Genomic DNA, 27,785 nt, shown 5'->3' with positions numbered 1-27,785 from the left:
AGGCCACAACTATCCTTCGCCCCTTACCGTCATTATTTATATATAAATGTGAGTGTATGAAAAGAAATAAAAAAAAGGCATAAGACTAGTAAACTTAATTGAAAAAAAAGGTTAACTTTTTTGAAATTAATTAAATGTTAGGCTTAGGGGTATACCTTAACGTCCAGTAAGTTAAAACTGATTTGAGAGGGGTTATTGAGTGACATACCACTCCTTTCATGGTTAAGAGGCGTTGAAAACAAGATGGGTTAAAATGTTACCTGACTTTAAATTCTTTACACATACATAAACAAATGATTTAAGAATTAATTGGTTCATATTTCCACTAAAATCGCATTATCACGTAAGTTGTTAATGTTGGAGATATATGATGCTTATTGTGTAAGAAACAACCTTAATTCGCATTGCTTTTAATGGTCTATTAAGGTATGTGTAATGGAGGGGCTACAAATTAGGTGAATTACGACACGTGACGCCCAATCAGTAAATTTGTTTTTGAGGTATAATGGTGTTGTAGCCTTACACACACACAGACATATATATATATATCACACAAACATAATAATATAATAATAATATCTACACAACCAACGGCGACAAATTCCTTGCGCCGCCCCCATTATCGCCCCTGAGGGCGGTGTGCTTGCCCTCATCACCCCAAATTCGTCGTAAATTCCCGCTTAGTACGGATAGCCTTATACATGATTGGGTAAAGATACCAAGGCATGTTGGATTTGATAAGCAAACACAAAAACAATAAGGAGGAAAATCATGGGGTGTAAACGGTCTTGACTGTTACATTTTTACATTTTGCATCTCTCTTTTTATATTATTTCATTCTTTTTTATAAAAACTCGCCCAATAAACAAGAAATATTTCTTTCAACTAAAATAAATAATCAACTACAATACATTATACAATAATCCTCACTTTTGGTTTAGTGGTAGGAGTTTTGGATTCTTCGGTGAAAACTCAACTTCAAATTCCACTTGTATCACTTTTGATGGATTATGGCAATGAAAGACTTGAGCTACGCTATCCTTGACCCACCCAGGTTTTTGTCAATCTATGTGTTACGTCAGAGATTTAAGCTCTTGTGGTGGCATAACGACTGTCAAGTGGCAGCCGGAAGTATGATTTCTCTCGGAACGCAAGCCAAACTTTAAAACCAACATATGTCCGGTTAAAACAACATAGTTCAGCTAAAAGTGGGGCGACACCCGCAATGGAGCTCTCAAAAACGAGGCAATGTTCAAAATACTCCAAAATTATTAAAAAAAAAACATTTATACTAATATTTGGATTGGATCTTCTTCCCAACATAACTCTTCTTCCTTCTGGTTCCATGAGCTTCAGAAGAACCCCACATTCTTCCACCAATGCCACCAAGCTTTCATCTTTACTTCACCAATCCATCCAACACCCAAAACCCATTTCCCAAATTACCCCTAAACCCCAATTACCCACCATAATAACAACATCAAACCCTAACACCGCAATACACTATTTCAATTACATGATCCTCTTACAACCCATCCCACCAATCTCCAAATTCAACCAATTACTCGCTTCCGTTTCAAATACCCATCTCGCCATCATTCTTTACCGCAAATTGAACAACACCCATCTCCCAATTTGCCCTAATTTGATCACTTTTAATATTATTCTTGATTGCTATTGTAATGTTAATGAAGTGGGTCTTGGATTTGGGGTTTTAGGGGTTATTTTAAAAAAGGGTTTTGTTGCTAATTGTGTTACTTATACTTCTTTGATTAAAGGGTTAGTTAAGGTTAAGGGTGACAATAATAATAATATTCTTGAAGCGGTTCGAGTGTTTAAAAAGATGGTTTTTTTTAGGGGTTAGGCCTCATGGGGTGACTTATGGGACTTTGGTTAATGGGTTGTGTCGAGCGGGTAAGGTGGATGTTGCGGTTAGGTTTCATGAAGATGTTATGAGGGGGGATGCGAGTTTAGGGTTGGTTTGTAAGCCGAACGTTGTGTGTTATAGTATGTTGATCGAGAGTCTTTGTGAAAACGGACGTGTGAGTAAGGCGAAGGAGATTTTTCACGAGATGAGAGTGCGAAGGATTTCGCCGGATGGGGTTTCGTTTAGTTCGTTGATTAGTGGTTTGGCTTTTCTAGATTTAGACGAGGCGAAGTGTTTGTTTTTCGAGATGGTTGACGAAGGGATTTGTCCGAGTGTGACCGTGTTTAATCTTTTGGTTAATTTGTTTTGTAGAGACGGGAGATTGAATGAGGCGAGCGGATTGTTTGAGTTGATGGGTCGGAAAGGAGTAAAGCTTGAAGCTTTATTGTATAGCACGTTGATGCATGCGTATTGTTTGGAGGGAAAGATTGATAAAGCGAAAGAGTTGTATGTATCGATGGTGGATAATGGTATTGACCCCGATGTTCAAGTTCACAATGTGCTTATTAACGGGTATGTCAAGATTAGGAGAGTAGAAGAAGCTTTGTGGATATTTAAACAAATGATTCGTGAAAATATTAAACCAAATGTTGTTACGTATAACGCGTTATTAACGGGTCTTTTACAGAAAGGTGATGTTTTGGGTGCACAAAAGTTGTTCGATGAGATGCCGGTTTATCATCTCACTCCAAGTTCCTGTACGTATAACGTATTATTAACCGGACTTTGTAAAAAAGAGCATGTTTTGAAAGCTTTAGACTTGCTTCAAGTTTTAGAAAATAACAGGGTTGAATTAGGGATTAGGGTTTATAACTCGATGATTGACGGATTGTGTAAAAGTGGACGTGTGGAGACCGCTTGGGACGTTTTTACAAAATTGCCGTCAAAAGGGTTAAAACCGACCGTGGTGACGTATACGATCATGATACACGGGTTTTGTAAAACGGGTCAGTTAAAAAAGGCGGATTTTTTGTTTCTTGAAATGATTGAGAATGGGTGTGCTCCAAATGCGGTTACTTTTAATGCGTTTATGAGAAAAGGTTTGGATATTCGACCCAAAGTGGTCGAGTTGGTTAAGAAAATGGTGGAGAATAAAGTCAAACCGGATGCTTCCACGGTCTCGTTGATGGTAGATTTGTTATCCAAAGATGAAAAATATAAGCAATATTTGGATATGCTTTCAGCGGTTCTTGAAGTAGGCTAACAGTTAACATTTTTGATCATATATTGTGAATTTTAACAAGAGAAGAGCAAAAGAAATGACGGGAAAACTGTCATAATCGATGTCTTACAAAGCTTGATTTGGGAAGCTTTAAGCTGGTATATCATCCATGTCAGGCTGCACATCCAGCAGGTAATTAGCCCCCCCCCCAAAATAAATAAATAAACCGTATGCCATAGATCTAATGGATTATACATTAGGGGTGGTTGTTTTGCTAATTAAGGCTTTTTAAAGCAATATGTTTTGGTAAATATAGCGGATAAATGGTCAAAACCAATAACTAGATAGGAACTGAAAAAACTTTAAATACCTAAACGGATTGAAAAAGTTATAATACCCTAACAAGTACCTTTTTTCACAGATTTGTTTGTGGAAAACTTTATTGTGGAACTTTTCATTTGCTGTTTATCAGCAAAACAATCGGAGCAGCTGCAAGCTTTTTGAAGATTCAGTTAAAAAGAATTTTAAGAGGCATGCTAGGTGAGAAATTTTTTATTTTTATTCTTAAATTTATACGCTACATGAAGTTTTAAATTTATTTTGCAACTTGCAATACATGGATAGAGTTAAAAACACAATTCGATTAAAGTTATTGATACTAGGTTAAACATGCCAATAGTGCTGATCTTTGTAATTGATGATAACCACGTATTGGTTATCGAGTCTGAATAACAGTTATGGTTGCTATAACAATAGTGTTATTCATTTTGAGCTTACAGATGACCGTTACTAGTTTAATTATGCAACTTAATGTTTGCTTAAATCACTTAGTTATTCTCTAATGGCTCTCTTTAGCCTTTGGGCGTGTTATGTGCCAAAATGGTATGGTCGGGTAATAGGTAAACCGTAAACACAGATTTGAGTCAAAATGTGTCATGTTTACCTATACTTTCTTACTTTTTTAAAATACTAATCACCACCATGTTAAATGCAAATTCATTACAATCTTTTGCTTCTAATAATAAAATGTAGTACCAAATTTTAGAACAAATGTTTATGCATTTTGGAATGATTATCTAATTATCAGTTTTTAATGTTTGGCTACTTATGATTTTTGAGTCAAATAATCATTTCTATATGATTATTTGGTTCAACATCACATAATCCATTCTACAACTCACATCCAAAACTCAGAGTTGACCTTAAAAAGTCAAACTTTTTTTTCTTGGTCAATTGTACATGGCTTTATGGAGCTATTGATTCTTATGTTCAGTTTGCCTAATATTTGCTTATTTTTGCAGTGTTTATATTGGTGAGATTTTTGAAATATCGCTTCGAGGAGGTGATACGGGTTGCTAAATTTACAAGCGCCCAACAAGGTTTTTGAGCATAGTGGTCATATAGCGGTTAACTTTTCATTTTTTTTTAGTATTATTTTATTCTTTTAGATACATATAAAAACCATACCCAATGGGTAAAATTCATGTTGCAGATCAATTTATATCTCATATACTTGTATACATATTGGTACACACAACATTACAGTACATGATTCATTATTTCGTTTATACGGACAATTTCACCGTATGCTTTGTTATCTTTTCTTGGCACGTAAGTTGTTAATGAACCATGGCAGATCGTCGTGACTTGACTTATGGTACGTGCAATATGACTATTTTTTGCTGGTACGACAGGCATGACGCACAAACGTCGTGTAGATAGTGAGTCAATGGTGATTCTTTAGCCTCGAAAAGAAATCTATCTAAAGCAAAACTTACAGGTCCAGGGTGCAAACATGGAAAGATGAATCTTCCTTCATCTTGGCGGGATCTACATGAATATCCTTTTCGTTGACAACGTGGTACAAGAATTAAACTTTTTTTAGTCAAAATTCACACTTGAAGAATTTGGCGTATAATTGTTCTTTTTTCAAAAGATCCAAAATCAAATGTAAGTGTTTCTCATTGTCGGATTTAGATTTAGAATATATTAGGATATTGTTGATGAAAACAATTACAAACTTGTCTAAATGGCGTTTGCAAAAACGGTTCATAAGGTCCCTGAAAACCAAATGGCATGACCATGAACTCGTTATGACCATAACATGCACGAAAGGCGGTCTTTCGAATACCATTATCATGAACACAAAGTTGGTGGTACCCCGAACGTAGATCGAATTTTGAGAAACAATCAGCACCTTGAAGTTGATAAAAAAATCATCATTCTTGGTAAAGGATAATGGTTTTTGATAGTAAGCTTGTTGATTTCACGATAATCAACACAAATGCAAAAATATCCTTCCTTATTATTCACATATAGAATGGGTTCGCCCCAAGGCGAAGAACTAGGACAATTAAAAACTTTGTCGATAGCTTATAAATATTGTCAAATGAGGTTGAAAATTAGAAAAAGAAATCAGATTATGAGATACAGATGGATAGATTTACAGTTAAAAGTTAGATTGACGGCCTTGTTTCTTTCATTTCCAACAGCCCCTTAACTTAATAAACGACTTTTATCGTGAGAAGTGTACAAATAATTAGTGTAATTTAAATTTTAACACTAGAGTAATTATTATTATATTTTTGAACTAGAGTAATTTCTATTACACGTAATATCTTATTTTTTATTATAACATAATTACTTTTTATTATAACATAATTACACTAGTTTGTTATTTGTATGTTTAGTAGGATAATTTCATTTGCCCGGGATATTCAATTCAAAGAAACAGATTATAATAACTAAGTTTTGTTAAACCAAAAGAGTTTCACAAGTGTTGTCACAAACCAATGCTGCAGCTCAACTTCCTTTCTGCACAAACAAGAAAAGAGTTTCTTATGCTACTGAACTCAATAATTGATATTGTTGTTGTGTGCCTCTACTGTACGAACAAGAATATGATAATTGCTTTGATCTCACAAAGTAATTAAATTACACCAACCGGAACTTTACTTGACAAACAAAATAATTCAACTTTATATTAAGAAAACCAACTAATGGAAAAAACTTAATAAACCTATGTGAACCAAGGGTTTACATAACACCCTTAATTCGAGTCCTACTCGTATTCAAATACACAATTTGAATCTAACTCAAATACGTTTAGGATAAGACTAACTTAACTAAAATAAGACAAACTTATTAATAAATAATAAACGAATTATTATTTAAATCTCCTCCAAGCCACCCCATACCCTTAAATATCGTCTCGTTTAACAAGTTTCACCAACACCAACGATGACGGACAAGTCGAAACGAGGTTTGAAGAAACATGTCGGAAAGAACAAGTCGAAACGAGTAGTTTTTAAAAAATAGTCACCTGTGGTTCAAAAGAAACTGTTATAAAAAACGATTGACAAAAAATTTTAACGACACTAAATCGACTTGATTTAGTGACTGATCTTCGAAACTCGAATACCCTATGTGATTTTGGTTCTCTTGCAGTATAGAGACATGGCAATTTCTTTTAATATCTTGTTAAGATGATTTGTTATTCTTTAGCTCAACAAGTTAGGTTTTATTTTTTATTTTTTTATAACGATTTTCTTTTAATATATTTTTTTGTTTGTGGGGCTTCAACCCAAGATCTCACAAACCCTTCAAACCCGTAGTGTTTAAAGGTTTTGCCTTTGACAATGAACCACCAACCCAGTGTGTTTATAGTTTCAACTCAACAAGATTGGAGTATAAAACATGAACCAAAAACCAAACCATATAAATCAAAATGTTTTTAATTAATCAGTTAATCTTGTTACTTCTTTAAAATCGTGTCTATATAAGTTCATAAATCCTGAACTTGTATTGCAGCGTACGGATTGGTTTCGAAAAAAATTACGCGTCTAAATGTAGACTGTGATGTGTTGTTTTAAGTAGGGTTGTCATAACTCATAACATGTCAGACACGACACGATAAGACACGATGACCTGTTGTGCTAAACACGAACACGACAAGATAACTAATCGTGTCACTTTTTCCAAACACGAACCTGTTAAGTGACATGTTTAAAGACACAATGAGTAATACATGTTTAACAAAACCAAAATTTTCAAAACGGGCATAAAAGTCTTTAATTAATAGATAATTCATAACATATTTGAAACAAAAAACCACGAATCCATAACATATTATAAATAAAAGACGATAAATACATAACATATTTGAAAAAAAAAACCATAGATGCAAATCATAACATCCATAAAAAAGATAATATCGTGTGTGTTCTAACGACCATTAGTGAAATATCGTTTGTAATTATGACTTTAGGGGTGTATTTAATAAAAATCTAAACGGGTTACTAATAGGTTAACAGGTCTTTAACCTGTTATGACAGGAATTTAAACATGTCGTAACAGGTCGACCTGTTTAAGACACGAAACATGTTAAGCTCAAACCCAAACCTGTTAAAACTCGTGTCGTGTTAACAGGTCCGTGTCATAAATTGATAGCCCTAGTTTTAAGTATTGTGTGTATAACCAACCTGTAGCATCCATTTTCTGTATATCAATTATCAAACCATCATTTTCTACTTAAAACACAATATAAACATGACTTTTCAAAACATGTTATAAACCTCTCATTAAAAGTAATTATATTCAACCGTTTGCATTATAACTCAAAACAGTAAATACTCAAATACCATACTCAAACCTAAAGTCTTTTTAAGACCATATTAAGCAAGTGTTAACCTCAAAACACAGGTCAGCCAGCACCCTTTAGCCCCGTACCCAATAACGTCCATCACGATCCACTTGACAGTAAATGGGTCAGGTCAAATCGGAGCAGAACAGGTAGTCCTAAAATGTCCGGACTGGTTACACCGACTGCAATGCACAACCCGTTTCACAGGACCCCGATCGTCCGATCTCACCCTCCTCTTTCTCGGCCGCCCTGGTGGCCTAATCAACTTTGGTGGGTTAATAATAATATCAATCCCGTCACACTGTGAGGGTATATCCGTCCACATCGTCTTATCAGGAACCGGATGTATCGTTTGTGAATACGCTTTCCTGTAATTAGCCACCGTGAAGCAACTCTCGGTAAACCGCTGCACGTTTTGTCTCAACGATAAAAGCGCTGCCACTGCGTGCGCGCACGGGATCCCGTTAAGCTGCCATCCCCGACACAAACACCGCCGGTTTCTGAGATCAACAATGTTAGTCCCTTCATGTGAAATAACCTCGAATTCGGTGTCGTTTGCTTTAAGAACTTGATACGTTCGGGCCCGATCAATTGCTTCTGAAACCTGTCTCTCAGCAGACTGGACAAGAATCGAGGTCCATTGCATACTCATTTCTCGCCTCTCGTTAAACCATATCATTAACTGTCGGCGAATGCATTCCATCATTTGAACGATCGGGAGTCCGGAAGCTTCTAGAATCCATGGGTTTAGCGATTCGACTATGTTAGCCGTCAAGTGACCGAAACGGGTCCCTTCGAAACACGCGGTTGCCCATAAACGTGGTGGAACTCGTCTTATCCAATAAGCAGCTTCTTGAGATATCTCTTCGATTTCAAGAATCTTCGCTTCGAATTCCATTAACGTAAGCGCGCTTGCAGCGTCCCAAAGCAGGTTGACGAGCATCGTGTTGTTGAATTCTTTCCGAAAGCTCTCGCTAAGGTGGCGCATACAAAACCCATGGAAAGCCGTCGGGAAATTTACTTCGACGCTGTCTATGATGTTTTTGTGACGGTCGGATAATATTGTCAGTCTCGGCATGTTTTCGGTGTTGATTTCCAACAAATTATGAAGCTCAGAAAGAAACCACATCCAATTATCTTCGCTATCTTCATCGACAACACCGAACGCTAACAGGAATAACGCGCCGTCACCATCAAAACTTGTAGCGAAAAGCAATGTTCCAAGATACTTGCTTTTCAAAACGGTCCGATCGAGCCCGATAAGCGGTCTACATGCGTTTAAAAACCCGTAGATCGAAGCTTGATACGAGATAAAAAGCCGTTGAAAACAGTTATCATTTGGGTTCACGTAAACAGACGCGATACTGTCAGGATTTGTGCGACGAATCTGCTCACAATATAGAGGGAGAAAACGGTAATCTTCTTCAAATGAGCCGCGTAAAGCCGCCATGATCCGTTCTTTTCCTCTCCAGGCTTGTTTGTAAGATAATGTAATCCCGTGGGCACGATGGATTTCTTCAAGAATCTCTTTGGGCTTGCATTGCGGGTTTTCTCTGAGCTGTTGTTCAACGGTGGTCGCAACCCAATCAACCGAGGCTTGTTGATGGCCCAAATGAGCGATCCCGCCACAGTTATGTTCTGAATGGATGGTTCTGATTGTGAAAGTCGGGACACCTGGCAGTTTGGCAGCGTGTATTCTCCACGGGCAGCCTTCGCTTGCACATTTGGCGGTAAAACGTGTTTTGTCAGATTTAACCGTTTGGATCTCGAAATGAAGCGTGATGGCGGTGTGTCTTAACGCCCTGCGGCAGCTGGCGACGTCGGGAAACTCTTGACCGACGGTTAGTTCACAGTTTGGTGGCGGTGTGGTTCGGGTTTGGATTACGTGATTTGCGAGCACGGGTTCGGGCTGGAGGTAAGATATCGGGTTGTATTGATCAGCAAGAACTAACTGGGAATCGGGATTGTTGACCGATGGTTGACCAATATTGTGATGATCCATATCGTCATCATCGTCATTGTATCTAGATTCGTGTTGGTTGGCATCGTCAAACTCAGTTACTTCCCCATTACCATGATGATGTGGCATGGATGGTATCTCGTGGTCCAGAAGCAGTTCGTGATCGTGACGATGACGTGACAACTCGTTTTCGTTCTTTAGGTTTTGTCCTGGTCCCAAGTTATGATTCTGACTGGGCATCAAAGCGTGTGCATGCCATGGTATGTCGGACCGTTGACCAACAATCAGGTTGTGGTTCTCCATAACATCACCTGTTTGAACAAAATCAAGTTTAAAATCAATATATTTTGTAATTTTGTTTACTGTATTAAAACCCATAATGATGTGTATTTATTTAAGCTCAAATATAAAATGAAAACAGCTTACAATGATGAACTACAGAGCAGTTTTATATAAAAGATTAATGATCATTATTTGACCTAAAACAGTAGACCTAGAAACTACGGCTGTAAACGAACCAAACATTTGACGAACTATTCAGCGGGAAGTGTCCGTTCAGTTGCTTGTTCATAAAAGGTTTTTAATGACTTTTTTAATTTTATCAAATACATTTAAACAAAAGTTTTAACTATAAAACAAATATATATATATATATGAGCGTTATGTAACTAAAATTATTGTAAAATAAACATATGAAAGCTGTGAAGTTGTCGGTTCAAATCCTTGAAAATAAATGCAAGGTAAAAGTGGAATTTACGTGTTAACAAAAATGGCCATTAATAAAAACATATGAATATAAATAATAAAAAAAACACAAACTTGAGAGCCTGACTAAACTGTTGACACTTGACACTGACTATTCTTGATTGACCAAATCAATAAAACATTGTCTATGTTCATTAGTGTTTGTTTGCGTTCGTGAACAGTTCGTTTGTCCGATCGGACGAATATTAACAAGGCCATGTTTGGTTTGGTTCGTTTACAACCCTACTAAAAACTTTGAAAAATCATAACAAGCTACTGTTTTGTTTCCGTGAATCAGAAATTCAGAGCTTTGAGTTTTAACATTCATATGAATAATGAAATGCAGATACATGTACAGATCACAATGCACTCATCTGATGAATAGTTTTAAATCTGGAAGGCAGATTAAGCTAATGAGCTACAATAAACCTTCATACTAAAGCTAAAAGCACAAAATAAAACATCACCAAACCCTGATAGTATGCATAAAATTTGAACAACCACTAAATATGTTAAATTCATCACAAAAAACACACTATTATCAGGAGCAGAGGCTACCCTATCTTTTTTCGGTTTTATATATCTGTATAGTACCGTATTAATGAACGAACCCACTCCTTACCGGTGAGCGAACAAATTATGGTTTTTAAAAAAAATAATTTGAACCCACTGGTGATGAAAATTTTAGTTAAAAGCATTTTAGTAAATAACTTTTTTAGTTTCTTTATATAACTTTAAAGAAACTATGAAAACTACTAAATACTAATACCAATTGAATTGGACAATTGACCAAAAGTAACATTATATTTTAAAAACTATAGTAAAAAAGCCCAAATTTTCAAATAAAAAGTAGGCCAATAACCCAATTAACATATAAAACCTAGATATGATTGATATATATATATATATATATATATATATATATATATATATATATATATATAATCTGAAATATTTAAAACAATTAAAAAAAACATAACATCCAATCATTAACGCCTCCTGAGTTCCAAGATTGTGTCGACTCTAGCACCAACGGACCAGGCGACCAGGCAGCCCTCAATGATAAAGAATGGCCCACATAGGGAGGGTCGGTTATAAAGGGGGGACGGGAAGGTTGACCGTCCCCTCCTCCCTGCCCTGATCACCCCAGTAGGCCTGAATTTAAATAAAAAAACTTATATATATATATATATATATATATATATATATATATTTGAAAAAAATAAGTATTCATAATGTTTAAACCTAATTACTCAACTCATTTAAGCCCATTTTTTTATTAAAAAATAAACTCTTTTACTTAAAGCCCATATTTTTTTAACAATTCTCGTAGACGGCCTGCTACTAGACTCCAAACTGTTTGATTTTCATATTTTAGATTTTGATTTTAATTTTCAAATCCAATATGAGTAACAAGAATCAAGGTTAGTCTTTGTTCGATCGTTTACGATTATCATTTATGATTTACCAGCATGGGTTTGGATCAAACACGAATTAAATTAACGTGCTAGCTGTGAGAATCAGGTAATGTAATTTGTATATATAATTACATTACCTGATTCTCACAGCTAGCACGTTAATTTAATTAGTGTTTAATCCAAACCCATGCTGATAAATCATAAATGATAATAAAAACACGTTAATTTAATTTAATTTAATTCGTACATTTAAGGGTTATATGAGACGACACGACCCGACCCGACCCGACCCGAAAAAATACCGAACCCATAATATAAAAAAAACTCACCAATTGTTTAATCCAGCAGCTGAAACAATTGAGTGAATAAATAAGCTTCGTAGATCTGCAAACAGTAACAAAACCGGAATGAGCAATTGATTGTTGCTGTGAATAAACAGTTTGAAAAATTGGCGGGTGAGTGAGAGTGATGATATTATTATTATTATTATTATTATTATTATTATTATTATTATTATTATTATTACCTGGATGGAAGAAGAATGAGACGAAGGGTAACAAGGGGAAAACGAAGAATGAAAAATGATAAAAGAGTATTAGGGCTTTTATTTTTGCTGATACAACAGAGGGCAATTACGTCATCTGGATGGTTATTTTGCCTTTTGTTTTTCTGTGTTTACTATTTTACCCCTTCTAATTCCTCATTACTGTCAAAACTATTATTCTTTATTCTAATTTATTTTATTTTTTTTCTTATTTCTATCTATTTATTATTATTAGGGAAAATTCCCATAATAGCCCATTAAAAGAATGTGTTTTCAAAATTGTCCTCAATAATTCAAGTTTACAACTTTGTTCCTTTGTTATCTCGTCGCCGACGACATGATAGCGAACACCGACGATGCGTTACTGAAACAAATAAGATAACGACACGTGACAGGAATTTCGCCAGAATAGGTCGTCGACGATGCGTTAGTGGATAACGCATCGCCGCTACCCTACGTTACGTATAACATAGGGTTGACGATGCGTTATGTTGCTAACGTAGGGTAGCGGCGATGCGTTATCCACTAACGCATCGTCGACGACCTATTCCGACCAAATTCCGCCCACGTGTCGTTATCCTATTTGTTTCAGTAACGCATCGTCGGTGTTCGCTATCATGTCGTCGGAGACGATATAACAAAGGGACAAAGTTAGAAACTTGAATTATTAAGGATAATTTTGGAAACACATTATTTAAATAGGCTATTATGAGAATTTTCCATTATTACTATTATTATTCGTAATTCACTTGCTTGGAGTAGGGCTAGCCTGACCGTTTTGGAGGCGTAAAACGAAATGGAAAATACGTTTTATTGTACTTAGTTTTGTTATTTACCCTTTATGCTTGTGTGTGTAAATGGAAAAAATTGGATTGTTATATGTTTAAAATTGTTAACAAGTTGTAATTGATAGTTTGATACCAAATACGATTTGTCATAATTACAATTTCCATTAGTTACATCTGTAGTAGTAATAACATACGAAAGGAACTATAAAAAGTTCAAAATGATATGAAAGCACTTTAAAATGAGAATCCTAACTTTTGACTTGGGTGTTTGGGATTTGCTTATTTAATCAACTTATGACTTATTAACTTTTTGCCTTATGCAAAAAAAAGTTATAATGAGGTGAAATAAGGAATCCTAAACATAATTTTCATAAGCATCCATCATTTCATACCATTTATTGATATTCTAAAACTTTCTCATCAGCTAAGCTCGAACTTTAGATATGTAGCTTATAAAAAAATGGTTAACAATAAACAAGTCGATTTCAATTTTGTGATTTTCTCATGAGCTAAGCTCGAAATTTAGATATGTAACTTAAAACGAGTCTCACTTTAGCTCTGTTAAGTTAAACAAGTCAAATCCTTTTTGAATCATTATCATATAAAACAGCCTTAATTGACTCATAATTAACTCGTTTATTTCATAACCAGTTTTATGTTGAACGCATGACTCTTTTGACTTTTTGCTCGACAAATCTCTAATATTAAAAAAAAGTTTCACTAGGTCAAAACTAAAAAAATATGCAAATATACATGTAATGTACATGCATATATACATCATCATCATCATCATCATCATCATCATCATACTCAGTATATCCAACAAATAGCAAAGCTATGGTAGGGTCTGAGGAGGGTAAGATGTAGGCAGCCTTACCTCTACCCCATAGGGATAGAGAGGCTGCTTCCGGTGAGACCCCCGGCTCGATAGTAGTTTTGCATCAAGTCTTGGACATAAGGCACATAGCACTCAATCATCGGGACACCGGCTGATCGGTGCATGTACCCTTATCTTTCAGCTATCAACGCCACTACATGATGTCTGATTAACCGTCCGTCACTTTTAACGTTATTTTCACGAGATTAGTAAAATAACATCAAAATTAGTGCAATTTCACTTTTGCCCACCCGAGGGTTCACACATATATACATCATATATGCGCACCGCAAGCAGGGCTATACATGCATATATAGACAATTAGGCAAAATATTATAAATACAATACTTTTTTTAGAATAAATCCACATGCAATACAGCAAAATTATGTAAATTAAAGCGGTTTCGCGGTCTTATCATATTATTAGTTCCAAAATAAACGCCTTGATTACAGACTTAACCGTGAACCTCACTGCTTATAAACCAAACACCATAACCAATCAACCAAATCAAAATCTCAGTTTCTAACACTTTAATTTCCTGCTCTAAACAATCAAAAATACAAAATTAAAATCCCACATAAATCTCAAGAAGACAATATCCCATCTGCCAATGAAGCTTCAAGTTCAAGCAAAACCTCACTAACCACCTTTTGAAGGTTTACAACGTTTAAAAATCGGTTCTTGGTCCCCTTAACTGTTGTCTTTGACAGAATCGTGACGTCTTCTTTGTTTAAGTTTTCATTGAGTAACGTGTTCCAAAAGCTGTCGTCTTCGTTAAGGTTTGATTCCTTCATGAGTCTTGTAACGTCTTGCAAATTTGCAACGTTTCTACCGGCCCCACAGCCTGTTGCGGTTGCTGCACCGACTGCGTTGGCTATGGTTAGTGTGTGAACCAATGGCATGTTGTGTATGTAACCGTAGGCGATTGCAGCCACGAAACTGTCCCCACATCCAACTGTGTCCATCACATTAACCTGTTGAAAGAATTGGTCATGTGTTTGTATTATTATTAGTATTAGAATTGAGAAATACTGATAAGGGAAAAAAACGGGTCAGGTTGACCCGGAACACATTTTGCCTAAAAGTCTGCAACTTTTTACAAATAATGGGTACGATATCAAAAAATAATGATATTTGATAATAATCTGATCTTCTTAACAACTTTTAACAAAAGGGTTATTATTTGTCGCATTACACGTAAATCTACTAGATTTAGGTGATGTTGGTATGGGTTGAAACGGGTCGGGTTGATCCAGAACACATTTGGCCTACAAATATGCAACTTTTTTCAAATAATTAATGTGTCGCGTATGATTTCAAAAACTTATATTTGTCGATGATAATATGAGTTTTTCAATAGACATGTAAGAATTGGTTGTGCATTTGCATTAGAATTGATTAATATAGGTATGGGATGTTGGGTAATATTGGTATGGGCTTAAACGGGTCGGGCTGACCCTGATCACATTTTGCCCAAAAGTCTGCAACTTTTTAAAAATAATTAGTGTTCCAAGTACGATTTCAAAAAACAATATTTTTCAATAATCATCTGATTTTTTTAATATATGAGGTAGAAGTTTTTTTATTTATTTTTTTTTTTGCCTTAAAAATTACAATATGAGCGCCTTTTGACAGTTAAAATTAAATCCAAACACCCTATTTAAGTCAGAACACAATATAATAATATCATTAAAACCTTAAAGAAAAACACGCGTCATATGCCATTAAACAACAAAACACCATAAATGTTACCTTAAACGAAGGCGCACAACATATGCCCGTTCTAGTGATTAAAACAGATCCCTTTGATCCCATTTTAATTATCACCCATTTCGTGCGAACACCATTGCCAAGCAACTCCTTTCCGGCTGCTACCGGATTCCGCAAGCCCGTCATTGATTCCGCCTAATAAAAAAATAATAATAAATCATTAACTAAAAAACAAATCATACGATTTGTGCAAAAACAAGAAACAAACCTCTTCTGAAGTTAAAAGAAGAACGTCACTAAACCTCAACAACTTTGCAAGCGCATCTTGTTCTTCACGTGTTCCAACCGCAAGTGACTTCCCTTTCGGGCCAGGGTCAAAAAAGACAGACGTGTTGACTGCAACTGCATACTCGAGTGCAGAAGTAATGAGACCCGCGGGTAGCTCATCAAAACCATACCCGTTACAAAACAGGACCTTTGACTTTTGTATGTTTGACTTCACATCATCAGATAACGTTTTCATCCATGCAAACGCAGGCTCCTTGCTAAAATCTGCCCGACTAATAAATAAATCATGGTCAAATACTAGTTAAATGTTAGATAAAATATAACCCAAATCAACTCGTTCATAAGTAAAGAGAGAATTCCACATATACCCTTAATTTTCTAAAACTTTAAAAATTTGTATATACCCATTTTAATCTTAGAAATTTATATTTAACCATCAACAATAACTTGTTTATATTGAAATGGGTGAATCTCATATTTAGAGAAAAATACTGTTGATGGTTAAATATAAAAACTTAAAACTAAAATGAATAAATATGAAAATAAAATATTTTAGAAATTAAGGCTAAAATGATTATTTTTTAACAAAATGGATAAATAGGAAATTTTGACTAGCTTTTAAGAGCATATATATAATATGTTAACTTTAGGTTGGGTATATATGATATTTAACTAAATAAACGGGTCAATATATGCCACCTATACCATATACCAGCTAAAATGCAACCCCGAAAGTTCACACTCTCGAATATAAACTAACTAACTTAAACATGAACGAACCTTTAATAATTCACGTGTACCTGCAAAACCCGTGTCTTTGCAACGGGTCAACCAACACCCAACATAAAAGGGTCTCGTATTCGCTGCTAGATAATGTGTTAACTATATCGTCCTCTTCTTTCATTTTGATCACATTAATCCCCTCGTCATGAAGCACATCAAGTAAAAACTTTCCATAAATTTCGTTCCCGATGTGACCAATTGCATTGCAACGAAGCCCTAACCTTGCTGCTGCTATTGCCATGTTGCAGTTACCACCAGCTTCCCAATATTTCTATAACCAAAACAAATAATTTATCAAAAGGGTATCGTAAATAATCAAATTTTGTTTAAAATCAGAATTATTAGAGATCAAAGATTCAGTTTTGAATAATATTTCTGAAACAAGATAATAAGTGGTTATAGGCTGCAAACCCTATTAAATCTAAGAAAACAAAGTGCAATAAGGGGTGCAAATGAGCCGAGCCGCTCGCGAGCTACTCGAGCTCGGATAGATAAAAGGTTCAAAGCAAACCGAGCTTTTTCAAGCTCGAGCCAAGCCTCAAATAACGCTTGTATAGTTATTGAGCCCAAGCCTTGTATGGGAAGCTCGTATAAGCTCATCAAGCCTTGTGTATTTTTATGTTTTGCCTCTTTTAGACTTCTGTGTATTAATTTCACATTGCACACCCGAGCTCAAGCCAACCTTAGGCTCTTTTAAGGTTTTTCTCAAAATATATATATATATAAATAATTAAAAACATATACAAATCTATACTCTCTAATAAAAAGCTACAAGTTTTGCCACTTGTCACTTCTACATTAAACCTCACCCTTTTTAACAAATTTATAATACCAAAATAATACTTACCATTTTTAAAATTTATGCTTCAAAATTTGTTAATTTAATATTTACTTCATATTTTTTTTAAATATTTGATATTTATAAATATCTTTTACTTTAAAATTGTTTTAAAGACTATTGTGCAACAACTGTATTAATAGTATTTAACGAGTTTATTGTTTCTTGTATACTGATTATTTATTAAATATTGTATTTTCAAGAACTACCCGTGTAGTACACGGGCCTTATACTAGTTTATTAATAAATGAACCGGGCCGAGCTTGAAAAAACAACTCACAAGCCGAGCCCGAGCTCGAGCCTAGTCTAGTCTAGCTCAGGCTCGGCTTGTTTACACCCCTAGCCATAATCACCCCTGATCGGATAAAGCAAAATATTTCTAATACTAGCTGCACCAAAACAAAATATAATTGCAAAACAAAATATTAATTACAAAATCCTAATTAAAAATCCAAGAAAACAGAGTACCTATTTTCTACTCACGAGCTACTCGAGCTCGGATCGATAAAAAGCCAAAAACGAGCCGAGCTTTTTCGAGCTCGAGCCAACCCTTAATAAAGCTTGTTTAGTTATCGAGCTCGAGCATTGTATGGGAAGCTTGTTTAGGCTCGTCAACTCTTGTGTATTTCTAAGTTTTACCTCTTTTAGACTTCTGTGTATTAATTTCACATTGCACATCCGAGCTCAACCCAACCTTAAGCTCTTTTAAGGTTTCTCTCTCTCTCTCTCTCACTCTCTCTCTCTCTCTCTATATATATATATATATAAAAGCATATACAAAATAATTAAATAAATGAGCCAAGCTCGAGCCTAGTCTAGTCTAGCCATAATTAAATCCAGCAAAACAAAGTACAATTTCAGTCCGTTCATTTAATAAACGAACAACGAACTTCCCGCCAAACGTTCATTTCGTTTACATCCCTAGCTGCAACAAAACAATATACAAGGGCTTTCTAAAATAACTACAGTTTAAAAAAAAAAAACAAGATAATAAGTGATTAACTAATTATAATTACTAAAGGCTCTAAACCCTAATTAATAAAATCCAAGAAAAAAAAGTACTACCTTATCCGGAGGCGAATTCGAAAGCTGTTCCATATAATCTTTCCTCTCATCAAACCCTAAAGGCGGCAGCTTTGGAACATTAAGCACCACATCAACACACAGGTTGCCAAGTGTCGCCACGTCAAATTCCTTCTCGCCGGAGAAACTGAACGGAATTAAACGCCGGTTACCGTTAACGGAGACCTCAACTCCGTTACCCCTGCAATTAATTTGAACATGGTTGCTTCTAACAGCGTAATTGGGTTTCAAATTGGGGTTTTTTAATTTAGGGTTTTGGGTGAAAAATGACGGGATTCCATAATTGGGTTTGTGGGTGTTGATTGTTGTTGTTAGGGTTTGCATATGTATGTGTTAATGAAGAGATTGGTGTTGATTTGGTGTTTGGATTTGAAGTGGGTTCATGAACTGATAATCAAGATTTTGAATCTTTAGACTTTAGTTTACAAGTGAAGAAGAAGTGTTTGTTTTATTGTGGGATTAGGGTTCTATAAAATGATTCTTTTTTAAGGTTAATTGAAAAGGTGTTAAAAAGTTCGGTTCGGTTTGGTACGGTTTGATGGTTAGCATAAAATGAAACCACGGTCATCGGTTTTTGATTAATTTGGTTTGGTTGATTCGGTTTTTTTGTCAGTTTTTAGTTCGGTCCGTTATCTAAATAAAGAAATATAGTATTTTTGTAAGGAGTTAGGACATGTGTATATAATATAACTAGCCAGTTGCTCGCGCGATGCAGCGGTGTACGTGCAAACGTAATTGGTGTTGGTATGTTTGTAACCTCGCAACGGTACGTACGTAACCCGACGGTGGTATGCATTTAATGTGGCATCGGACGTGTAGCCGGTGCCAGTAAGCGCGTCACATAACGTCTATACGTGAGCAACTCGGTATGTTATCCACGTAACCGATGCTTAAACGCGCGTAACTGGTGGCGAAAAGCAAAAGGTAAAGATGAAATGTATAGTAATTTCAAATAATCTATTTTTTAACCCAATCCGTATTGACGGACCAGCTCCAACCCGAATTCCGTTTTGACATGAACCCTTTCGATCTAAACTCATCAAAACATGAACTAAATTAACCCTTTTTGTATTAACATGTTCCAATCTAACCCGTTCCAACATCATTAGCCGAACATGTCCGACCAGTTGTCGATAATAAATGGTAATCGCGTAACATGTTAGATCTTTTAAAAATTAATAAACTATAGCAATATCATACTCAAATTAAAGAGAATAAAATGCTCGTTTTTATGACGTAGTTTTTTAGAAAAAATATTAAAGAGTTAAAAAGTTACGGTCGTTAAAGAGTCGTGTGGATAGTTGGTTTAGAATTATGGAGAAATGTGTAAATACTTAATAAATTAACAAAACTTGATTGAAGTTTAAGGACCATTATTGTAACTTGTTTTTTAATGAGCAAAGACTAATTTGCCCCTATACTTTTAAAATTTTATGCATCATTACTTATATAATATGTAATAAGAGTGGTACCTCTTAAAATTTAAAAGGCCCTTAACTCGTATATTAGATATAGTATAGATATAGATATAGATATATCCAGTGAGGGGGTGACGAGCAGCCAAGCACCACCACATAAGCCCTCATGTAAGCAGAAAACTCTTTTTTTGCTTTCACAAACCATGTGTTTTGTTATTAAATTAAGTAAAAAGATAGCATCAATTAGTCAAAGAGAGTTTATATTTAAAAAAGAAAAATACTAAAAATAAAAAATACAAACTTTATAGAAACTTTCAGACAAGTAACCAAGTAACCAACTCGCCATCAAGCAGATGGCAAACATCTTTGATTCCATTTCAATTTTCAACCAGAATTTGTAACGATCCAACACCTAAACAAACTACATATACTAAAAACCATCCATCAAACTCTATAAACTCCCATGAACATGATTCATCATCAATAATCCAACAATCAAACATACAAACTAAACACCTACAACCAAACGCTCACTCATCATCATCACTTCTTTGCCTTCCTTGTAGTCGCCCCACCTCTCTTCGCCGCCGCAGCTGCTGGTTTCTTAGCCGCCGGTGCCGCCACCTTCTTAACCGATGTCTTCTTCACCGGAGCTGCCTTCTTCGCTACAGGAGCTTTCTTCCCAGGCGATGTCCTTGTAGACGTCCTCGCAGCCTTAGCTGCCGGCTTAGCTTTTGGAGCCGCCTTTTTCTTTGCGGGAGCAGCAGCTTTCAGCTTAGCAGCCGGTTTGGCTTTTGGGGCCGGCTTAGTTTTAGCAGCAGGCTTGGCTTTAGCAGCTGGCTTGGCTTTCGCAACCGGCTTGGTCTTTGCAGCCGGCTTTGCTTTTGGTTTAGCTGCAGCTTTAGGTTTTGAAGCAGCAGGTGTTTTCTTCTTAGCCGGGGCTTTCTTGGTTGCTGGCTTGGCTTTTGCAGCAGGTTTCTTCTTAGCAGGAGCTGATTCAGATTTAGCCGACGGCAGCTTGTAGGAGGCTTTGACTTTGACCAGCTTACCAGCAGCTACAAACTTCTTGAGCTGAGTCAACAGTATCTTCTTGAAATTGGCCGGAAGGTTCTTGTGCTTCTCTTCAATGAACTTTGCGATTGCGATCTGACTCGAGCCGGTTCTTTCCTTCAATGTCACAATTGCTTCCTTAATCATCTGCACATTCATTCAATCAGTTAACAAAATTAGGTCAAACATTGAGTCAATTTCATCAATTAGTAACAAAATTAAGCCAAATAACTAGTCAATGTCATCAATTAGTAACAAAATTAAATCAAACAACGAGTCAATTTCATCAATCAGTTGCAAAATTAGGTCAAATTTCGAGTTAATTTCATCAATCAGTTACAATTACTAGAGGTCAAACAACGAGTCAATTTCATCAAATCAGTAACAAAATTAGGTCAAATAACATTCTAATTTCAACAATTAGTAACAAAATTAGGTCAAACATTGAGCCAATTTCATTACACAGACACAAAATCAGGTCAAATAACGAGTCAATTGCATCAAATCAGTAACAAAACTAGGTCAAATAACGTTCTAATTTCAATAATTAGTAACAAAATTAGGTCAAACAACTTCTAATTTCAACAATTAGTAACAAAATAGGTCAAATAACGTTCTAATTTCAACAATTAGTAACAAAATTAGGTCAAATAACAAGTTAATTTCATCATACAGACACAAAATTAGATCTAATAACGAGTCAATTCCAATCAATTAGTATAAAAAATTAGGTCAAAATCAGCTCAGTCATCCAGTCAATTTCAACAACCAGTAACAAATTCAGGTCAAACATCAATTCAATTTCATCAACCAGCAACAAAATTAGGTCAAAACCAGCTCAATAACCGAAATGCAATCAATTACCTCAAAGTACGGAGGATGCTGAGCAGGCTTCCTAGGCTTCTTCGTAGCAGCCGCCGCTTTCTTCGTCTTCTTACCTTTCGTCTCCTTCGCCGCCGTCTCAACCGGAGCATCCTCCGCCGGAGCAACCTCCGTCGCCACAACTGGTTCTTCAGTCGCCATTACTTAACCTAGGGTTTGATGATAGATTGAAAAGTTGCAGGTTATTTAGAATTAGAAGAAGAAGATGGTGTTATTATGTTAATAAAATGGTGAATATTATGGATTTAAATATATAGTGGATTTAATGAGAGATACTGGACTCTGATTGGCTGATATGTTTACTACACGGATGGTCTCATTTTAATATTACCCGTTTGATTGTTTTTAATCTACGGTTGTGATACAAGATGGATGTAGCCTTGGATCAAAGTTGTAATCAATATTTTATATGAATGTGTTTCTATGCTTGATTCATTTTATCACAACTTAACCTACACTTAATGAAAATTTATAAAAAATATTTAGTTGAGTAGGAAATTAAGTTAGCTTTACAATGAATGTTTACATTACGGTTAACGATGAGTAAGTTAGGAGATAATTGAGTTTAAATCGGCGATGGTCAAAACGTATGTTTGGAAACGTATGTTATCATATTTTGAAGAGGTTTTGATAACATTTTAAGGTTTCTACGAAATTTTTTTAGCTTGTGTTATGCTTTATTGATTGGGTAACAAGTGGTTACAAGAATTTTTTAAAACACGTAAAAATTGAGTGTGATAAGTTGGTCGTAAAGTTACTAAAGATGAACACTCTAAAATGCTTAAGGTATCATTGTAAGTGATTACATTCGTTTTGGGGGAGATAGTTAAATTACTAGCATAATTATGTGACTTTATTTGATGTGCTTAGAGCATCCATAATCGGCAACACTTCCCAAGGTTCAATCCCACGTGACATCTTACAAACTTGGAAGAAATCAAACTTCATTATGGATTGATGAAGGTTTGCCACTACAAACTTGTAGCAAACTTAGAGTGTGGGTCCCCCCTCTCTCTCTCTCATACACACATATCATATAATATACACATATGCATACATATTTAATATTTTTTTAATAGGGTTGTAAAGGTTTGTTGTTGTGAAAGAAAGTAGGGTTTTTGAGAAAAGTTTGAAATATGATGTGACGATGAAGTGACGGTTTATATGCGTTTGTTGTTGTGGATGCTCTTAGATTAATGATTGTAATCCTATGTTTTTAATTATTTTTAGGATTTTAAGTTTAACATGCCAATATGTTTTGATATACATGTAAAGTATAATAGTTGCATGTATAGTAGGACATTAAAAAAGTTCCAATAGATTCTTATATAGAAAAACCAGACAAGGCAATAAAGTCTGAAACATAACATATCTAAAACACTACGAACCGTAATAATATTAACAATTCAAACTCATAAATAGCACATATTTTTGTTGGTGTCTATGCACATATAATGAAGTGTATGTTGGTGTTGGTCCAACTCTAGTTGTAAGTTGATAACACAATTTGAGTAATATCAAACAACTACTTATAAAAGTAAAACACAACATGTAACATTAGTTATTGAAACATTAGGAAGCATTGTGAATTAGCCAAGTTGCATCTTCTACCCAAACTTGTGGTTTAGTTGCCTATTCTGTTACTAAAGTTCGTGTTCTATTCGTAGAGTTCGCTACAAATTAATGTAACTTTTTGTCGACAAGTTTTGACATGACTTGTTATGAATTGACCCTTCTAAAATGACCTATTTTTTGCACTCACTAATGAAACTTTCTAGATTCACCATTGGTCTAAGGTAATAACTAAAAGAAGTAAGTTTATTATGCTGGTTGTTTATTTAATCAGAAATATTGGGCGAATTGAGTGGTTGATGTTGTATGTCTGAACCCGTTCGTTAGACTAATGCTACTTAGAGTAACGTTACGTTCTTTGTATGCATTCCTTTCGTTAACAATCGGGATTGAAATTTATGACAATATATTTCTTTATGCTTCGAATAACTATTATGTCGGGTTTCTAGTAGTCACCGGATATTTAAACATGTTAAACACTTTGTGATATCACATATATGTATAGTCATCGTTAATAGTTCTATTTCGGTATGAATCCTTTAACTTGTGCCTTTTATTTGTTAAACAAAGTTTACTCATCTGTTTTGGACAACAATTATGAATCGCACCTTAGTTGGTTCAGTTTATACCGTTGAGCCTTCATAAACCCACTTTTCTCTATTTGTGGGAATTCAAAGGATTTAGAAATAAATTATTATAACACCATGTGTTTGTTTTGTTAGAATTGAATTCTTAATTTCATTTTGGGGTGTTCGGTTGACAAAGAATTGGAATTGGAAGTCAACTCCTTCAAATTCTATTAAATAAAGGAATTCCAAATTATTCTAAAATGTAAAGGAATTCAAGTAAATTCATTAGAATATTTGATTGGTCTGCACTTCGGGTATGTTCGTGTTCAGGTCGATGCTCCGGGTCATAGCCCTTTCAGTCAGCGCTATGGATTGGTTCGCATCGGTTCGACGCCCCGGGTCAGTTTGTGTTTGGTTTGACGATTTCGCTTTGGTTCTACACTCTAGGTCAATTCGGTTCTACTATCTCGGACAGTTCGCGTTCCGTTTGACGTTCCGGCTCACTTCGGTTTGATACTCAATGTCAGTTCACTTTGGTTCGGCACTCCATGTCATTTCGTTTCAACGCTCCACGTGAAAGCGCGTCTAGTTCAACTCTCGGGGTCAGTTTGGTTTGATTGTCCATCCGAATGCGACCCACACCGTTGCCCAACGCAGTCCGCATCACCAAGCCAAACGCGACCTGGATGTGACCCAATTGTCAACAAGAAAGCGTTCTAATGCGTCAACCCGAACGCGATCGAACTGCCGACACGGAACGTCGGGCTAAACGCGACATGAAACGTAGACTCGCACTGTTGACCTCGGCACGAACGCTACACAAAACGTAGACCAAGACCGTATACTCGATTAGTCAACTTGAAAACGACCGAAATGTAGAGCCGAACGCAACTTAGGTTTTTGACCTGAAAGTGGTCGGGCTGGCTGGAGATGAGGTGATATTTGTGGTGATAGATTATAATTCATTTGTCAATCGAACACATAAAGAATGGAATTGTATTTCATTTTCTTCCAATTCATATTGGGATGTTCATATTCCAAATCCAATTCTTTTCAATTTCAAACCCTATGTAAATTCCAATTCCAATTCCAATTTCAGTTTCAGTTTCATTTCATTATGTAAAACGAACACGACATAATAGTGTAAACTAATGTATTATGTATGCATAATTTAATTGGAGTGGGCCCAATTACTAATTAAGGTATTGGGTGAACATCGGTTTAAGTTCATTAAGAGCATCTATAATCAATCTAGGACGCTCACAAACCGTCACATTTGATGCCATATCCAGTTTCAAACATCAAACGTCTGAAAACCACCACATTATCACATATTTTTACAATTAATTTATACTAATTAAATAATATTTTATGTTATGTACATATTTAAGTAATATAATTTAAAATTAAATAAAAAATGAAAATAGAATATATCTATAATCTATAATATATATAAACGAAGACATAAAAATCCTACGTGTCGTGATGTGGTGGCTCCCCATTTTTTTGGAGTCACCAGATTTGCTTGATTTTTAAATGGAGACTTCTCATGCATTTGACCCGAATTCATGGGTATGGGTCTTACCAAACCTAGATATTCCTTAAACGGGTTATAACATCTCATTAAATTAAAAATTATTCTCATCAAATTATTTATGTAAAAACCCTATAAAATAGGATATAATAAAAATAATATCTTATTTATTTTTAAAAAGATATATATATATATATATATATATATATATATATATATATTATTTAAATTAAAAAAACAATTTGATAGTAAAAAAAATAAACGGGTCTTGGTTCTCATCAAACCATAAGTATATTATTAACTTTCATAAATATTAATTATAATTAAAAAACCAATTTCATAGTAAAAAAAATAAACGGGTCTTGGGTCTCATCAAAACCATATAGCTTTTAAACCGGGTTATAACATCTCATTTATTTGTGAAACAATTTATCGTCAAACCATAACTCCATAAGTATATTATTAACTTTCATACAATAAAAAAATATAAATTAAAAAAATAAATAAATATTAGAACAAACAATATAAAACAACCCCCGTAATATATATATATATATATAAAAACGAAAACATAAAAATCATACGTGTCGCGATGTGGTCGCTCCCTATTTTTTTGGAGTCACCAGATTTGCTTGATTTTTAAATGGAGGCTTCTCATGCATTTGACCCTAATTCACGGATATTGCTTATCAAACCCAGATATTTCTTAAACGGGTTGTAACATCTCATTAAATTAAAAACTAATCTCACCAAATATTTGATATAAAAATCCTATAAAGTAGAAATATACTAAAAATTAATATATGATTTATTTAAAATATATATATAATTATAATTAAAAAACCAATTTTATAGTAAAAAGAATAAATGGGTCTTGGGTCTCATCAAACTCATATAACTTTTGAATCGAGTTATAATATCTCATTTATTTGTGAAACAATTTATCATCAAACGATAAGTATATTATTAAATTTCATAGAATAAAAAAATCAAAAAATTAATAAATATTAAAAACAAATAATATAAAACAACCCCCGTACCCGAATTCAGGAGTATGAGTCTTATCAAACCCAGATATTTCTTAAACGAGTTATAACATCTCATTAAATTAAAAACTAATCTCACCAAATATTTGATACAAAAATCTTGTAAAGTATGAATATACTAAAAATTAATATCTGATTTATTTAAAAAAAAAGATATATGTTATTTATAATTATAAAACCAATTTTATAGTAAAAGAAATAAACGGATATCGGGTCCCATCTAACTCATATAGCTTTTAAATTGGGTTACAACATCTCATTTATTTGTGAAACAATTTAATATCAAACCATAAGTATATTATTAAGTTTCATACAATAAAAAGTTTAAAAATTCAAAAAATAAATACATAAATATTAATAGCAAATAATATAAACGACCCCGTAATACGGGGATAAAAACAGTGTTATATAAATAAAATTAAAAGGACACGTGAATAAAATAAAACGACACACAAATGAAAAATACACACAAACTAAAAGGTTGATTACTTAGCGGTAATCGTCATTTGATCGGTTTAAACCCTTCTCGATATAGATTAAAATATGGATTGCAATCCGACCTGTCATGCACTTGACCATCTTCACCGTAGCGTTGTCTGGTTCTAAAACTGGAGCGTCGTATGTTTGTCAAACCAAAGTGTTGTCTAGTTTGCCAACCAAAGTATTGCTCGACTCAACAACCGAAAGGTTTTTCTATAAACCTTGTGGAAGCGGTTTCATAACCGAAAAATTGTTACCACATTGGTTCTTCGAGGTGTGTGTGGCCGTTTTTATGAAAGGGGTTGAAAGGTTTTAGAGACGATTGGATACATGTTTGATAAAAGGTAGTAATAATATATGGAAAAGATTGAATAATTTGTAAGGTAATTTTTTTTACAGTTTGGAAATAATAATATTTTTGAACTTTAAAAACTTTTAAAAAACTTAATTCACTTAAGGGATGAATTTA

The 27,785-nt window shown here is 34.6% G+C and overlaps 3 protein-coding genes and 1 pseudogene across 4 annotated transcripts; 1 reads left to right on the top strand and 3 right to left on the bottom strand.

Moving 5' to 3' along the window:
* The first annotated feature begins 1,335 nt into the window (after nt 1-1,335).
* LOC143624367 (uncharacterized) lies at nt 1,336-4,650 on the top strand (annotated as a pseudogene). The gene is made up of 3 exons (XR_013152097.1): nt 1,336-3,281; nt 3,511-3,629; nt 4,391-4,650. The product of XR_013152097.1 is annotated as an uncharacterized LOC143624367 (transcript).
* Nucleotides 4,651-7,849: 3,199 nt separating this feature from the next.
* On the bottom strand, nt 7,850-12,240 carry LOC143624383 (uncharacterized). Its single transcript, XM_077095061.1, has 2 exons — nt 12,183-12,240; nt 7,850-10,002 (listed from the first exon to the last, which is right to left on the bottom strand). The coding sequence occupies exon 2, from the start codon at nt 9,992-9,994 to the stop codon at nt 7,862-7,864; it is 2,133 nt and encodes a 710-aa protein (XP_076951176.1). The 5' UTR covers nt 9,995-10,002; nt 12,183-12,240; the 3' UTR covers nt 7,850-7,861.
* A 2,227-nt stretch (nt 12,241-14,467) lies between these two features.
* Nucleotides 14,468-19,195, bottom strand: LOC143624382 (uncharacterized). The gene is made up of 5 exons (XM_077095060.1): nt 18,748-19,195; nt 16,862-17,115; nt 16,042-16,333; nt 15,816-15,968; nt 14,468-15,037 (listed from the first exon to the last, which is right to left on the bottom strand). The coding sequence occupies exons 1-5, from the start codon at nt 19,087-19,089 to the stop codon at nt 14,648-14,650; spliced, it is 1,431 nt and encodes a 476-aa protein (XP_076951175.1). The 5' UTR covers nt 19,090-19,195; the 3' UTR covers nt 14,468-14,647.
* Nucleotides 19,196-20,640: 1,445 nt separating this feature from the next.
* LOC143624366 (uncharacterized) lies at nt 20,641-22,324 on the bottom strand. The gene is made up of 2 exons (XM_077095051.1): nt 22,098-22,324; nt 20,641-21,380 (listed from the first exon to the last, which is right to left on the bottom strand). The coding sequence occupies exons 1-2, from the start codon at nt 22,254-22,256 to the stop codon at nt 20,727-20,729; spliced, it is 813 nt and encodes a 270-aa protein (XP_076951166.1). The 5' UTR covers nt 22,257-22,324; the 3' UTR covers nt 20,641-20,726.
* Between the last annotated feature and the right edge of the window lie 5,461 nt (nt 22,325-27,785).

Source organism: Bidens hawaiensis, unplaced genomic scaffold, assembly GCF_021521415.1.
Source record: "Bidens hawaiensis isolate Kalapana, Puna unplaced genomic scaffold, B.hawaiensis_p1.1 tig00003775_1, whole genome shotgun sequence".
Taxonomy (NCBI): domain Eukaryota; kingdom Viridiplantae; phylum Streptophyta; class Magnoliopsida; order Asterales; family Asteraceae; genus Bidens; species Bidens hawaiensis.
This window is presented reverse-complemented; position numbering and strand designations above follow the sequence as displayed.

What these genes read in the sequence shown, in the direction of transcription:
- LOC143624383 (XM_077095061.1), bottom strand. Translation starts at nt 9,994, where the DNA reads ATGGAGAACCACAACCTGATTGTTGGTCAACGGTCCGACATACCATGG.
- LOC143624382 (XM_077095060.1), bottom strand. Translation starts at nt 19,089, where the DNA reads ATGCAAACCCTAACAACAACAATCAACACCCACAAACCCAATTATGGA. An exon ending in TTCTTTTAACTTCAGAAGAG is followed by an intron (nt 15,969 to 16,041) that starts GTTTGTTTCTTG and finishes TTTTTTTATTAG; the next exon opens with GCGGAATCAATGACGGGCTT. An exon ending in GTTGTGCGCCTTCGTTTAAG is followed by an intron (nt 15,038 to 15,815) that starts GTAACATTTATG and finishes TTCTTTCAACAG; the next exon opens with GTTAATGTGATGGACACAGT.
- LOC143624366 (XM_077095051.1), bottom strand. Translation starts at nt 22,256, where the DNA reads ATGGCGACTGAAGAACCAGTTGTGGCGACGGAGGTTGCTCCGGCGGAG. An exon ending in AGCATCCTCCGTACTTTGAG is followed by an intron (nt 21,381 to 22,097) that starts GTAATTGATTGC and finishes ATGAATGTGCAG; the next exon opens with ATGATTAAGGAAGCAATTGT.